At 40.8% G+C, this 13,317-nt stretch overlaps 1 protein-coding gene across 1 annotated transcript in view; it reads left to right on the forward strand.

The window, feature by feature from the left end:
- The window catches only part of LOC145414179 (calcium-activated chloride channel regulator 1-like), a 54,121-nt gene that overhangs the window by 40,185 nt on the left and 619 nt on the right, over positions 1-13,317 (forward strand). Inside the window, exons 16-19 of the mRNA XM_080283745.1 lie at positions 543-681; positions 1,121-1,340; positions 8,884-8,959; positions 11,889-12,068. Coding sequence (XP_080139871.1) covers positions 543-681; positions 1,121-1,340; positions 8,884-8,959; positions 11,889-12,068 — 615 coding nt within the window. The remainder of the gene's footprint in view (positions 1-542; positions 682-1,120; positions 1,341-8,883; positions 8,960-11,888; positions 12,069-13,317) is intronic.

A 13,317-nucleotide genomic window follows, 5' to 3' on the forward strand; every position in this document is an offset into this window, starting at 1 on the left:
GATTTTTTTTTTTTTCTGAAGCAGGGACGAGTAATGGCCACATTGTAGTCTGGCTAACTGTACTCATGTTTTTTTGGTAAGGGTATTTTCTGAGGATGAATGTCTGGTGGAGTTTCACAAAGGATGCTGCTTGGCCGGAGATCGTGGATGGCTGTGATGGCTGTGTTTTCGTGTACATGTTTGTGAAGTTTAGTGTTGGGTGGAGGAGGGATGTTGAGGAAATCTGTTTTGTGATGAGAGATAGTTTCTTTGTGGTGGTGGTGGGTGCAAAATAAATTTACTTTTTTTATACAAAGAAGGAACCAAAGACTAGAAACCCATAATGGTGTAATAGATCCTGTGCTGAAGCAATGACGTGTTTGCCTTTCATTTCCATATGGTTCCTGTTTGGGAGTACTTTTGTTACTTGGTGCAAGTGGTCCGTCACTGTGCTCTTAGTGTATTGTGTTCCTGATTTATGGTGTTCATATATGTTTATTTATGCCATCCCATATTTGTGGCCATCATCAGTCAATCCAGCATGAGATCCCCATCTCTCTTAGGTGAAGAGTGTACCACATAATGATGAAGAGGATAATCTGGCTCCCTTTCGATTGGTTGACCTGCAAGTCAAAGCTGTGTCCAGAGACAAAATAGACCTGGAATTCACAGCAGTCGGGGATGATTTTGACGTGGGCTCTGGTAAGTTATGGCTGCAATATTTTCTGAAAACAGAGTCAGATATAATTTTATACAAGTGAGTAAAAGTAGACAACCAGAGTCTAAGTACAGTTGTATACAGTAATATAGGTCCACACTTTAGTTGAACAGTCATACCGTACTACTCTTACATAATACGGTACAGTATTCAGAAATGTTTGTTAGGCTCTGAAAATTGCACTACTGGGTTTTCAAGCCCATTGTTCACTGTCTCATTACCAGTATATATCGTAATGAAGTGATTTAGTAATTATGTCCTTGGCTGTAGAAAATTGCATAGCTTTTTATCAAATAACCTCTGGGATCAAGGTGTCTAGCTGCAGATAGATAGCAAAATAGACCTGTATATTGAAAGCATCATTTGTATTTATGAAATGTGCTGTATCACTTTATTAGTCCTTTTTTTTCTCTCCATCCACAGCTTCCAAGTATGAGATATATATCACAACCCAGCTTAATAATCTCCCTCCATCAAACAATGCTTCAACACTCATTTGGCCTGACCCAGAGAACACCACAAATCAGGTCCCTCCAGAGTTTGGTGAGAAGGTAGAGATCTCATTCAACCTGACGGAGAGCTTCACAGAGAACACCCTTTACTACGTGGCTGTGTGTGCACTGGATGAGGCTAATAACAGGAGGTCAGTAGGGTATGGCAACATTCCCCTTGGCCCTTTAACTAAACGTATGGTTCACCCTACAGAGCCAGTTAACCACGAAAGTGCTGTTGTAGTTATAGCAAAATAAGGCATCATTATTTACATTTTCACATTTTTTTCCACACTCAGTAGGATAATTTAATTGTAGCCCATCTTGAGTGCTTTCATGTGATTTTTCTACTTTTGCAAATGTATACAGGTAATCAGTCAACTCATTATATCCATGTACCAGTACAGTAGCACTGTAGATGTTATCCAACTCATTTTTGTGGGAATAAGGGTGAAGATGATGATGACATTAGATATTTGTGGTATGCTGAAACTTTCAGAGTTAATACATTTTTTAGCATTCATTTTTTCAATATGACAGTGGTAGATTAGCCACGATATTAGCTACAGAGGGTTTGTTTTGCAGATTGCTAGTTGTCACAAATATTTTTACCATATGAAATTAAGTTTCTTCAGAATTCAAAGTTCAAGCCAATATAATCATCATCCCAAACTTCATTAAGAGAAGTAGATTTCAGAAACATCCCTATACATAATGCACTTGATCCTTGAGTAACGTGAAGTTGAGTAACACGTTTTTGTTCTAAAACAATCATCATAATGCAGCAGCTCAAAATCAACACTGGGAAAATCTCGATCTTACATGGGAAGTGTCAGCTGGCCTGGTGATGGAATTTGATAGTCGCATGCAATGACATCACCTGCCAAACTCACCACAGTGGGCCAGCTTACATCTGGGTACATACACCTCCAATGATGAGGTCAGCTCCATTGTTTCAATCCTGAACTTTGAAGGATTTGACTTAGATGTTCAAGAAGGAAGTGCAAGAGCAGCAACATCACTACAATGACAACAACAACATTGAGGGTAGAGGGTGGGGGGTGGGGGGAGACTGCTGCAGAGCTACACATTAACAACACACAAGTATCCAGCCTAACTTTTGTTTTTGTTAATGCTGTTTTAATACCATTCATATTCTTCATTACCATACTTATATCTCTCTCATTGTTTTACCTGATGGTGGATATAATTAGGGGGTAATTTATGTGGGGCAGGGTGGTAAGAATGGGTAAAAGCGAGAGTTTTGGAAAGTCGCCAGAACACAGTGTACTGATATACAATACATGCAGACATATTTTTTGAGTAGCACGGTCCTTGTCCAGTCCCTGTCATCCGTGTTACTTGACGATTGACTGTACAGTATTTATATTAATTTGTACAACTGTCATTATCATCATCATGGCCTTCTTTCTGACATAAAGATAGATGAGGTACTGGTAGGGCCCAGAAAACAAGGAAAGAGAAAGCATGAGAGAGAAGCTATCAACAATATGCTTGGTGAAATGGGCCAGACATTTATTGACGCACCATTCAAGCCCCCAGAATCTTGGCTGTGTCACACAGTCCTAACCACCTGGATTATATTTTTAGGGAGTTTTTTTCTGTTTGGATGCACATCACATTACCTAGATGAAATCTGTAGAAATATACATTATAGTGAATTATGCATATGCTGTTGACCCCTCCAATCTGAAGACATGTTTTTTTCATTTCATTCTTGGAACAAACAGATGATTTTGTTTTTTTTTTTTTTTTTCCTGGGAATGGCCTGATGAATTTACTGTACTTAGCTTTAGAGTTAATTTTTCAACTTGAGCCTTCATTAACCCATTCATTACTGAAAGTGTCCCAGGTTGAATATAATCTGATGGAGGAAAGAATAAAATAGAAAAAGTATTTGTGGTAGGTGGGGGCGCTTACCATGCACTCAATCGATGTAGTGCTGCACTCGGGTGTCTGCCATTTCCTCTCCTCCATCCTTCTTTCCTTCCATCCTCTTCTGTCTTTCATTCCTTCATTCTTTCCTTGTCCTTCTGCCTACGGGTAACTTTACACTCCCTCTTCTGTCTTTCTTTCCTTCATTTTTCCTTCTGCCTGTGGGTGACTCTACACAGAGTGACAAACCAAATGGTTTCCTGTACACCAGGAAACCATTTACTGTGCTGGGTGGTAACCATATAACCAAATTGTGGCGTCTGGTGGTTTAGTGGGTAATTACGGAGTTCCAGTCGGATTGAGCCGTTGAAGGTTTATATCCAAGGGGTGATTGGGGCTATTGCTCACGTAATGCCACTTAGGGATGAGAGGCTGGTCACTCTCATCTTAAATGTCAGGACCAACTTGCCTAGCCCCGGGCTCCTATGCTGCTTATGGGGCAACGTAGGATTAGATGATGAATGAATGAATCATTTGATTATAGGAGTTAAATTCAGTAGGATTTTTTTCTTCCACAGCCCTGTCTCCAATATAGTACGGATCATGGTGCATGAAGCATTTTCTCCACCCCCTGCGAAGATCAGCACTATCACCTATGCCATGTTGGGGACCAGTGTTGTTATCATTGCTCTCTGCATAATGGGATGAATTTTTGACCATGGATCCTTGCTGTGTGTGAGCACTTCCCTCTTTCTGGGGCAGTTCTCTGCTGCACCTAGAGAGATAAAGGGTGGGCCTTCAGGATGTTTATTACTGTAATGCATTAGCCCCACTGCCCTCATACATTACACGTTTTAGACAGTGCATTGTGGTCTAGTGAGTTAAAGTGTTTCAAACACTTGTGGCTGACAAGGGTGTAATTGTGAGAGGAGTTTGGGGTTCATTGCTCTAGAAATGCCACTGACGTGCAAGAAACTGGTCACTCTTGCCTTAAATGTCTGGACTTAATATCCTAGCCCCAAATCCCTCTGCTTCTGATGAGATAATAGTGGATTAGTTGATGATGGACCCTACTCTCAGTGACAAAGGACTTCTTAATACATCTTTCGCACATTACACCTTAATATTCTTTGAATTAAAACTGCTGCATATTGTATTGATATGAACAGGACATAACTGGCACACATGACAGTATTAACCTCTTCCATCCAATGATGTATCTTTTTAGTTTATTCTTGTTATCCCCAGATGACTTTGTTAACTTTGGACAACCATTTTTTTTTTTTTTTTTTTTTTTTTTTTATAAATAAATGTGTCCAACCCTGGGCATAGGCTTCACAGCCTGCTCTCAAGGCCCAGTAGTCCTCCTACATAGCATACACCTCTACATGTCACCACTTTGGTGCTAACACCCACCGTCCATACTGAATACATGCTAGGGCTGTCTCATACTGGACTGATGTAATGGTATCAGCGGGGGTATTTTTACGACATGTTGGCGCGTCTTCTGGTAAATCAGTAAAGTCTGATTTCATGAAATACAAATCCTTAAACTGTTCCCTGCCTCAGTGTGGATTTGAACCTGGGTCCAGTTGGACTGCAGGCCACCTCTCTACCGATTGAGCCACTGCCTCCCCAATTTGTAGTGACAAGGTTTAATACAGCCTCCATGAACTTTTCACAACTTGATTTTTTTTCCTGAGCAGAATAAAATCATCTAAAGAAGGCAGGAAAAAAATGAACCCCTCAGATTTGGTAATGTATTTTTTGGTACATTCTTGATATATTAATATGATTTTATTCACCTTAAGAAATCCCTCTGGTACTAAATTGTTGAATGGAAGTTGTATCTAACTCTTGTGGATCAAACAATCTCTTGTAAAATTAATAAGATTGTCTGATGGTAGCGGGAATAAAAGGCAGAGTAGTACTAATACAGCAATAGTTGCAACCTCATGCTCAACTGAATGTGTACCTGGTGGACCCTGCATTGGAGTTTCCCCCCCTTCCTTTCCGAAGATAGAGAGGAAATTGAGGGACTTTTGTATAACCAGTTAACGAAGCTACCCAGCTATATCTGTGCACCCATGAGAAGGTATCCTTCTCCAGCACCAAAAGGCAAAGTATATTAACAAAGCTGCCAGGCTATATCTGTGCCACCATGAGAAGGCATCCCCCTCCCTCACCAAAAGAATATATGCATCACCATATTGAAGGAGTTATATATACCATACATGAAGGGGTTAATATGCAGTTTGCTGAGAAAATCACTAAGGGTGAAGTGCTATGAAGTTCTCTGTGCCATCAAGAATATAGTAATGTCACTTCATCCTGTATAGACTTCTGCACTTAGCCTGACATTTTCATTACCATAGGAAATTTTGCAGCACTTCTTCATTAATGATTTATTTTGCATAGTACACCTTATTATCCTCTTGCATATTATTAACTGGCACTTGGTGGTCTAATTATTAGAATGCTGCAGTTGGAGTGACAGACTTATATAGGTTTGATCCCCAAAATGTGACTGAAGATTTTTCAGTTATCAGATGCTACCAACAGGAGTTTGCAGCTCATCCACCCTTTAATTTATTGGTCTACGGTAGTTTATCCACCTCGAAGGGGGTAAAACATAATGTGGAAAGGATGGAGGGTGAGAGACTGACGAGAAGAGTGTATGTGAGTGAGGTGGAGGGGGGGATAGGGAGGGGGAGGCTGAGGATGAGATGGAGGGATGGAGTGGAGAGGTATATCAGAGAGGGGTGTGTGCGTTGGGAGCAGGGCAGTGAAATGGCGAGGGACAGGGGGACGTGGAGGCGATTTGTTTGTGGCCACCCCGTACAGGATTAAGGCGTCTGGCAATTGATAGATAGATAGACTTTACTGGCATGTTAATTTTGCACAGTATCAATATTCAGACGATATAAATATCATACAAGCAAATATTAAGATGTAAGTGAGGGCACCCTGTGGTAGGTGGGGGCACTCACCATCCACTAACTTGCTGTAGTGCTGCCCTCAGGTGACTGCCTTTCCCTCTCTTCCTTCCTTCCTCTTCTGTCATTATTTCTGTCATTCTTTCCTCTTCCTTCTGCCTATGGGTGACATTACACTCTCTCTTGTCATTCTTTCCGTCATTCTTTCTTCTTCTGCCTATGGGCAACTCTACACTAGTGACAGGCCAAATGGTTTCCTGTATACCCAGGAAACTATTTACTATGCTGGGTGGTAACCATATAACCAAGTTATGGCACCTGGTGGTTTAGTGGGTAATTAAGGTGCTCTAGTCGGACTGAGCCAATGCAGGATTATATCCAGGTGGTGGTTGGGGTTTATTGCTCACATAATGGCTCTCAGGGATGAGTGAGGCTGGTCACTCTCGTCTTAAATGTCAAGACCAACTTGGCTAGCCCTGGGCTCCTACGCTTCTCATGGGGCAACACAGGATTAGATGATGGATGGATGGATGGAATATGTATAATAATCCACTGAGGAAGATATGCTATGACATTCATATGGCCCTTGCACACCTTTCTCAGACCTCTCTGTTACCTATTTTCTTATAACTTTGGCAGGTGTGCTACCATTCAAGAATATTATACCATCTTTTGAACACCTGTGTCTTCTCTCTGTTTGTTCTCCATCCCAACATCCAGGTACTGTATAGCACTCCACCTGAACAGGATTAACCCCACCCTCTCTTCCACACATTCTCTGCCAGTTATGAATTCTAAGGTGAACTGCTTAAGAAGCACAGTTAAGAGGCAGGTAAACCTTGTTTAACTTTAAAAGAAAGGTGATATTCATATATCGATATTTCTGCAAAAAGTGAAACAGTTCAATATGAAAGTAGCCTAAGACATAACTGTCATCAGTAATTAGATAATGTTGGCTTTTCTGTGACTGAAGTTGAGATGGAAAAGTTGATGAAGCATTAATTAAGAGCTGCATGTTTGTAGAGATATTTTAATAAACTGTAGATACGGTTGTGACGGTACAGCTCATATTGTTGCTGATATTTAGAGTACATAGTGTTTTTAGTTCCTTAGCCCGCACCGTGCCAACGACATACATGTACATTGGCCCCTATTTGCACAGACAGCGCCATTGACATACATGTACGTTGACAATTCGATGTACAGGTATTTGCCAAAATTTGAAAATTCAAATTAGGTGCCAAAAAATTGGCTGAGATATTCCTGCGCCTCTCTAGGCTTTCCTGTATCATCAGTATACCCAACAAGAGTGTTTTTGGCTCGAATAGCATAGTTGCCGATGAAGAAAATGAAGATCTCCTACCTCAACTTAATGGGTGTCGGAGGCAGCCAATAAAGTCTATGGACGTTGCTCGGAAGTTTTCAGCTGCCTGGTTAGGGAGAATCGACCTCAAAATCGACCTAAATGGCTTCTATGAGTACTTTTATGGTTGTTCTTCATGTTTTCTCATCATTTCTAACCTATCTATCAAAAAAGAGAAAAGGTCGAAAATTGGCTGGCTCCACGCCTCCATGAGGGTCCGAAGTTTGCTGGCACCCAGCGGGTTAAACCAGTGACTGTGGGCATCTGTGATACTTAGGTAGGAGTTAAAGTAATTTTGTAAAATATAAGAGTGATATGCTAGCCATAATGTGCTACAGGTATTTTGTCATGAATGTAAGAGTTATGGGTGTTGGTGTGAATTTCTTGCTGAATGTTGTGCACTGAACTGTAAATTTATGTATTTTTACATGTTATTTACCAACACTACTGTGGTATGTGGGGGCGCTCACCGTCACTCGATGTAGTGCTGCTTTGGGTGTCTGCCCATTCCTCTCTTCCTTCCTTCCTCTTCTGTCTTTCTTTCCTTCATTCTTTCCTCTTCCTTCTGACTTTGGGTGACTCTACACTGAGTGACAAGCCAAGTGGTTTCCTGTACACCAGGAAACCATTTACTGCACTGGGTGGTAACCATATAACCTAATTATGGCACGGTGGTTTAGTGGGTAATTAAGGTGCTCCAATCAGATCGAGCCTTTGTAGGTTTATATCCGAGGGATGGCTGTGGTTTATTGCTCATGTAATGCCACTCAGGGATGAGTGAGGCTGGTCATTTTCAACTTAAATGTCAGGACCAACTTGCCTAGCCCTGGGCTGCTACACTTCTCTTGGGGCAACATAGGATTGGATGATGGATGGAATGGTGAAGGTACTTGGACAAGCTTCTTTTTACAGTAATATCAGTGTCATTTTCTTATTATTACTGTATTGCCAGATGATTTTACTTAGCTTCCTAAACTCTGTTGTGATAGCGAAGAGGCCAGTGGAGATCACATCTAACCCTCTCATCAAGGGAGGTGTTCCCTAATCTGAATAAAGTCATCTGGCAGTGTTACTGTGCTCCTGATGGGGTAACACAGGATTAGATGACAGATGCACTGATGGCAGTGTGATTTTTTTTTTTTTTTTTTTTTTTATCATGATGCAGAAGTTGACATGAATGCACTGTGGCTCTGGAAAATGAACTGAAAAATTATATGAGGTATAAACCAAACTGTCTGGCTTCTCCCAGTTTTGGAATACAGTATCTTGATGGTAAATACAGTGATCTCTTGATTATCACACACTTGGTTACAATGGTTTTCTGTATCACTGCAAGTTGAAAATCTGCACTCCTCCCATTATCATACATTTTTTGCCAGAAAAAACACCATTATCACACACCTGAGGTGCTTTCTGCTTTCAGTGATTGTAAAGTATCTGTGGTTTCTCATGGCTTTCAGGGATTTAAAAATGAGTCCCAACTTGAGGAATTAATCCCAGGTGTTGGGGACCACTAACTCTTCACCCCCTAGCCACAGAATTCCCATACCTCAAGGCCATCACAGACCTCTATATGGTATGTGTTTCTTCCATGTTATGCCATTTCAATAATTTTCTGTTAACCTAACCATGCCTCTATATGTTTGTGATACCATAACAGTATGTATGTATTTAGTGGGTCTAAATTGTTATAAAGTGGAAAATTTGGACATACGAGTGGTTCCCTGGTACAGTACCAATTAGGACAAATCCCACAGGTTCTGTGGTTTCTTTATCATGCCCTAGGAGAGGTACAACTGTGCACAATAACCAAGGGATCACTATAATTTATAATGTTACATTAATTATCAAATATAAAAGGAAATATACACAGTATCTGTATAATATGATGTAAACTGTACATTCATACTTGTTGACTGAATGGATAGGTATGGTAATTCTTATAAGTACAAATTTCTTTATGTACAGAAATGAGTATTGTTTTTAGAGGGTGACATGCCTTGATTTAATACTGTACTTTTATATATTATTTCTAAATGTGTATAACAGTCTGCAGCTGAACAAGTATATGGTGAATGTAAATAAAGTTTGCACACTTTAGTACAGTCTTTTTATATATACTCTGTATACACATTATTAATTTTAATCATCTGTATCTCTTTTCAGGTAAATCATTTGCTGTACAGGTGATAGATGATTGAGGCAGTGGAATGGATCAGCTCAGGTTATATATAAGGTACATGAGATGTGGAGTAAGAAAGCCAGTTGATCAGTAATAGATATATAGTATTACCTTAGATGCTATGGTCTTGTAAAGAGAATGGATATCAAGGGGATAAACAGTATTGTTATTATTAAAGGATTGTAGTTTTGGCACACACAAATCTGTGCTATGAGACAGGTTCATATCCAGAATGGCTTTTGGAGATTTTGTGGCCCCCCTTACTTACTGTAGTGATTTATGTCGTATATCAGACCTCAATATCCTCGTGTACATTGTTGTTGAAACAGGGATGTGTCATGTCCCCATGGTTGTTCAATCTGTACATGGATGGGGTATTAAAAGAGGTACCGTACAAGGTAGGATAAGTGGATGTTGGAGTGGCCCTGGTGAGAGAGGGTAGTGTTTGGAAACTCCCTGTACTGTTGTTTGCAGGTGATACTGTGTTGTTGAGTGAAGACGAAGGGGAGCTGCAAGGCTTGGTGGATGAGTCTGGGAGGGTGTGTAAGAAACGGAATCTAAAGGTGAATGTAGGGAAGAGTAAAGTGATGGTCTTTGAGAGAGGTGATGGTCTTTGAGAGAGGTGAAGGTAGTGAATGTACAATGAGGTTGGATGGGGAGGAATTGGAAAATGTGAGTATGTTTAATTACTTGGGTAGTGTGATGAGTAAGGATGGAAGTTTGGAGGGTGAAGTGCTTGAAAGGGTGCAGCAGGGAAGAAAGGATGCTGTTCCTTGAAAGCAGTGATAAGAAACAGGGAAGTGAACATGGAAGTGAAAAAGTTACTACATGACAGTATTTTGATACCAACTCTGACGAATGGAAGTGAAGCTTGGACATTGTTGGAAGGACACAAGTCAAGAGTGAGAGCAGTGGAAATGAGTTATTTAAGAGGAGCCTGTGGAGTCACATGGAGAGACAGGCTGACAAATGAGGATATAATGGAGCGTTGTGGTGTGGATGTGGATGTGATAGGAAGCGTTAAGAGGAATACACTGAGGTGGTTTGGCCATGTGGAGAGGATGGAGGGTGAAAGGCTGATGAAGAGAGTGTATGTGAGTGAGGTGGAGGGGGGGAGAGGGAGGGGGAGGCCAAGGATGAGATGGAGAGATGGGGTGGAGAGGTATATGAGAGAGGGGGATGTGAGTTGGGAGCAGGGCTGTGAAATGGTGGGGGACAGGGTGACGCGGAGGCGATTTGTTTGTGGTCACCCCGAACAGGATTGAGACGTCTGGCAATAGATAGATAGATAGATAGATAGACATTGTTGTTGCAAACTGTTTTTATATTAAAGTGATAACAATAGTATACCAAATAATATTAAGGTGTATTAAAGCTAAAAACATCTCTCAGGTAGAGGTAGTAAATAGCCTACTGTGCAATTCTAAATACATGAGGAAAGTGAGTGCACTGGGGTGTGAGGGGAGTCATGATAATCTGTGGTGAGGGCAGAGGAGGATGCTTGTAAGTGCAGTTTTTGTTGGTGTTGATGATTAGAAGGGTGAGCTAATGGCCACTTAATAGTGTGGTTATTTCTCTGGGATGGGTAGTTTCAGTGCTCTTCAAAGATACTGGTATCCATGAGAACAGTATGTTGTGGTAAAGAAACAATGTTGCTTTATACATATAGCTACACAAAAACGGTCCAGATAGCCTTGGATCTGGTTCCTGTGCTTGTCCAGGTAGATTGTGGAAAACATGGGATGAAGTGGTGTGTGCTGACCTCAAATCTTGAGGTATTACTATAGAACTGACACAGAACAAGCATGGTGGTGTGCTATCAGGTGAAGCCATATGACCCATGCTACATGTAAGACAGACAAAAGTAAAATTATGATGAGCCTAGTAATAATTATGAGGCCCCAAGATTCCAAGGGGAAAATGGAAGCAACAATTTCTTTTTAACTTTCTCACGAGTACTGTACATCACAAATGCAGCTTAACTCTTATGCAGTAAGAAGAAATCAATGGCTAGAAGTTTGCAATAATCATCTCTTCAGAATAAAGTACTGTAAAAGAGAAAGGGTCATAATTAAGATACACTATAGTGGATAAATTATGTGCATAAATTGGTTATATTCCTACCATCAATGCACAAGTCAAAGTCTGAGTATCAACAGACATGCATAACGGCCAACTCTTACAATACTGTACTGTACTATGAAGGATTGGACATATAGAGTTCAAAGATAATGCTTTATTTAATCTAGTAACACCGTTTTAATTTTATTCATTCCATCACCAGATGACTTTGTTTTGCTTATGGGATATTTCATAAGACAAGGGTGAACCCCCCATGCTAGGACCAATGGACCATATAGCTCTGCGGGTCAAGGAAAGATCCTTGGAGAGAGTGCTACATCTCATGCTATATGCTACCCTGGTGCAGGATACAACTGCCAACCCAATAGTTGTGATGCGTGAGCACTACCACAAAGCTATTCTGGCTCTGCGAGATCTCACAGTGAGAGGATTAATCAAGGCTACAGCTAACCTCTCCCATTTTAAAAATCTCTCCAGAGCTGGGGAAAAAAAAAAATGTCTCGAAACAGCAAGAATATAATATCAGATTCAAGGGGTTAAGTTGCTTGGAAATGCAGACGGTGTAGAACTGCTTACCACAGGCTACAGGAAAGACAAAAGGCCTACTGTAGTTTCTGCTGTTCATGGATGGTAAATTTTTTTCCAACCATAATCCACTCCTTCATTGATCCATGAGAAATGTAGGGGCCCATGGTTACGTTACTTAGTCTGGACATTTAAGGCAAAAGTCAATGTTTACTCTCCCCTGAGGGGCATTCTATATGTGAACAAAATACCCCAACCAATCCTTTGACTGAAACCCAGTTGTAGCACCTTAATTAATGCACGAGATCACCTCACACAAAGCCATTTGACTAATCATTCAACTCAGACATACCTAAGGGACCATTATATCCAGACTGGCTCCTTAAATCCAAGTTTTCTTCTGGTTTGTTCTTGTTAACCTCAGACGATTTTATTCAGCTCAGGGGAGAGTCTTACTGGATTATTCTTGTCAACTTCTGACGATTTTATGTAGCTCAACCTGAGCTACATAAAGTGGGTGAAAAGTCACCTGAGGTCAACCATGAACCAGGACACACTGCGTAACCTGGCTCTGCTGACGATCAAGTCTGACATCATGAAGTGTGTGGATTTTGGTGGTGTTATTAATGATTATTCCAAGATGAAATCCAGAAAAGTGCTGCTGTAATTACATGCATATTGTTATCCTTCAATGTCACAAAAAATGAGCATTCTGATCTGATTGTGTTGTGTACTTACCATGGTGTCACAAACTGGTGTTATGAAACAATAATTTGAAGTATTCTATGAAAACTGTGAATTCCGAAAACCGAAAATGAAAGGTCAATGGGCCTCGCAAAGGGAATGGCTTAGGGCAGTGGTCTTCAACCCGTGGTCCATGGCCCACTGGTGGGCCATGGACATAGGGTCTTGTCATAACTTGCTCCAGTATAGCGAGATATTTGGGCCCCCTGAAAATATTGTCCCCCCTGCTCTATGCATGCGCCGTCTACGACAAACATCGGGAATTCCCCGGAACAATCTGGCCAGCAACCCAGCTTCTCAACAATATGCTGACTGAGCAAATCTCTTGTTAAAACAATTTGGAATATTTATTGTTGTAAAAGATAATTATACTGTACAGAGTACAGCAAAAGAAGGTGGTG

Source organism: Coenobita brevimanus, chromosome 98 (assembly GCF_032717465.1).
Source record: "Coenobita brevimanus isolate Jiangsu-jjx chromosome 98, ASM3271746v2, whole genome shotgun sequence".
Classification (NCBI taxonomy): domain Eukaryota; kingdom Metazoa; phylum Arthropoda; class Malacostraca; order Decapoda; family Coenobitidae; genus Coenobita; species Coenobita brevimanus.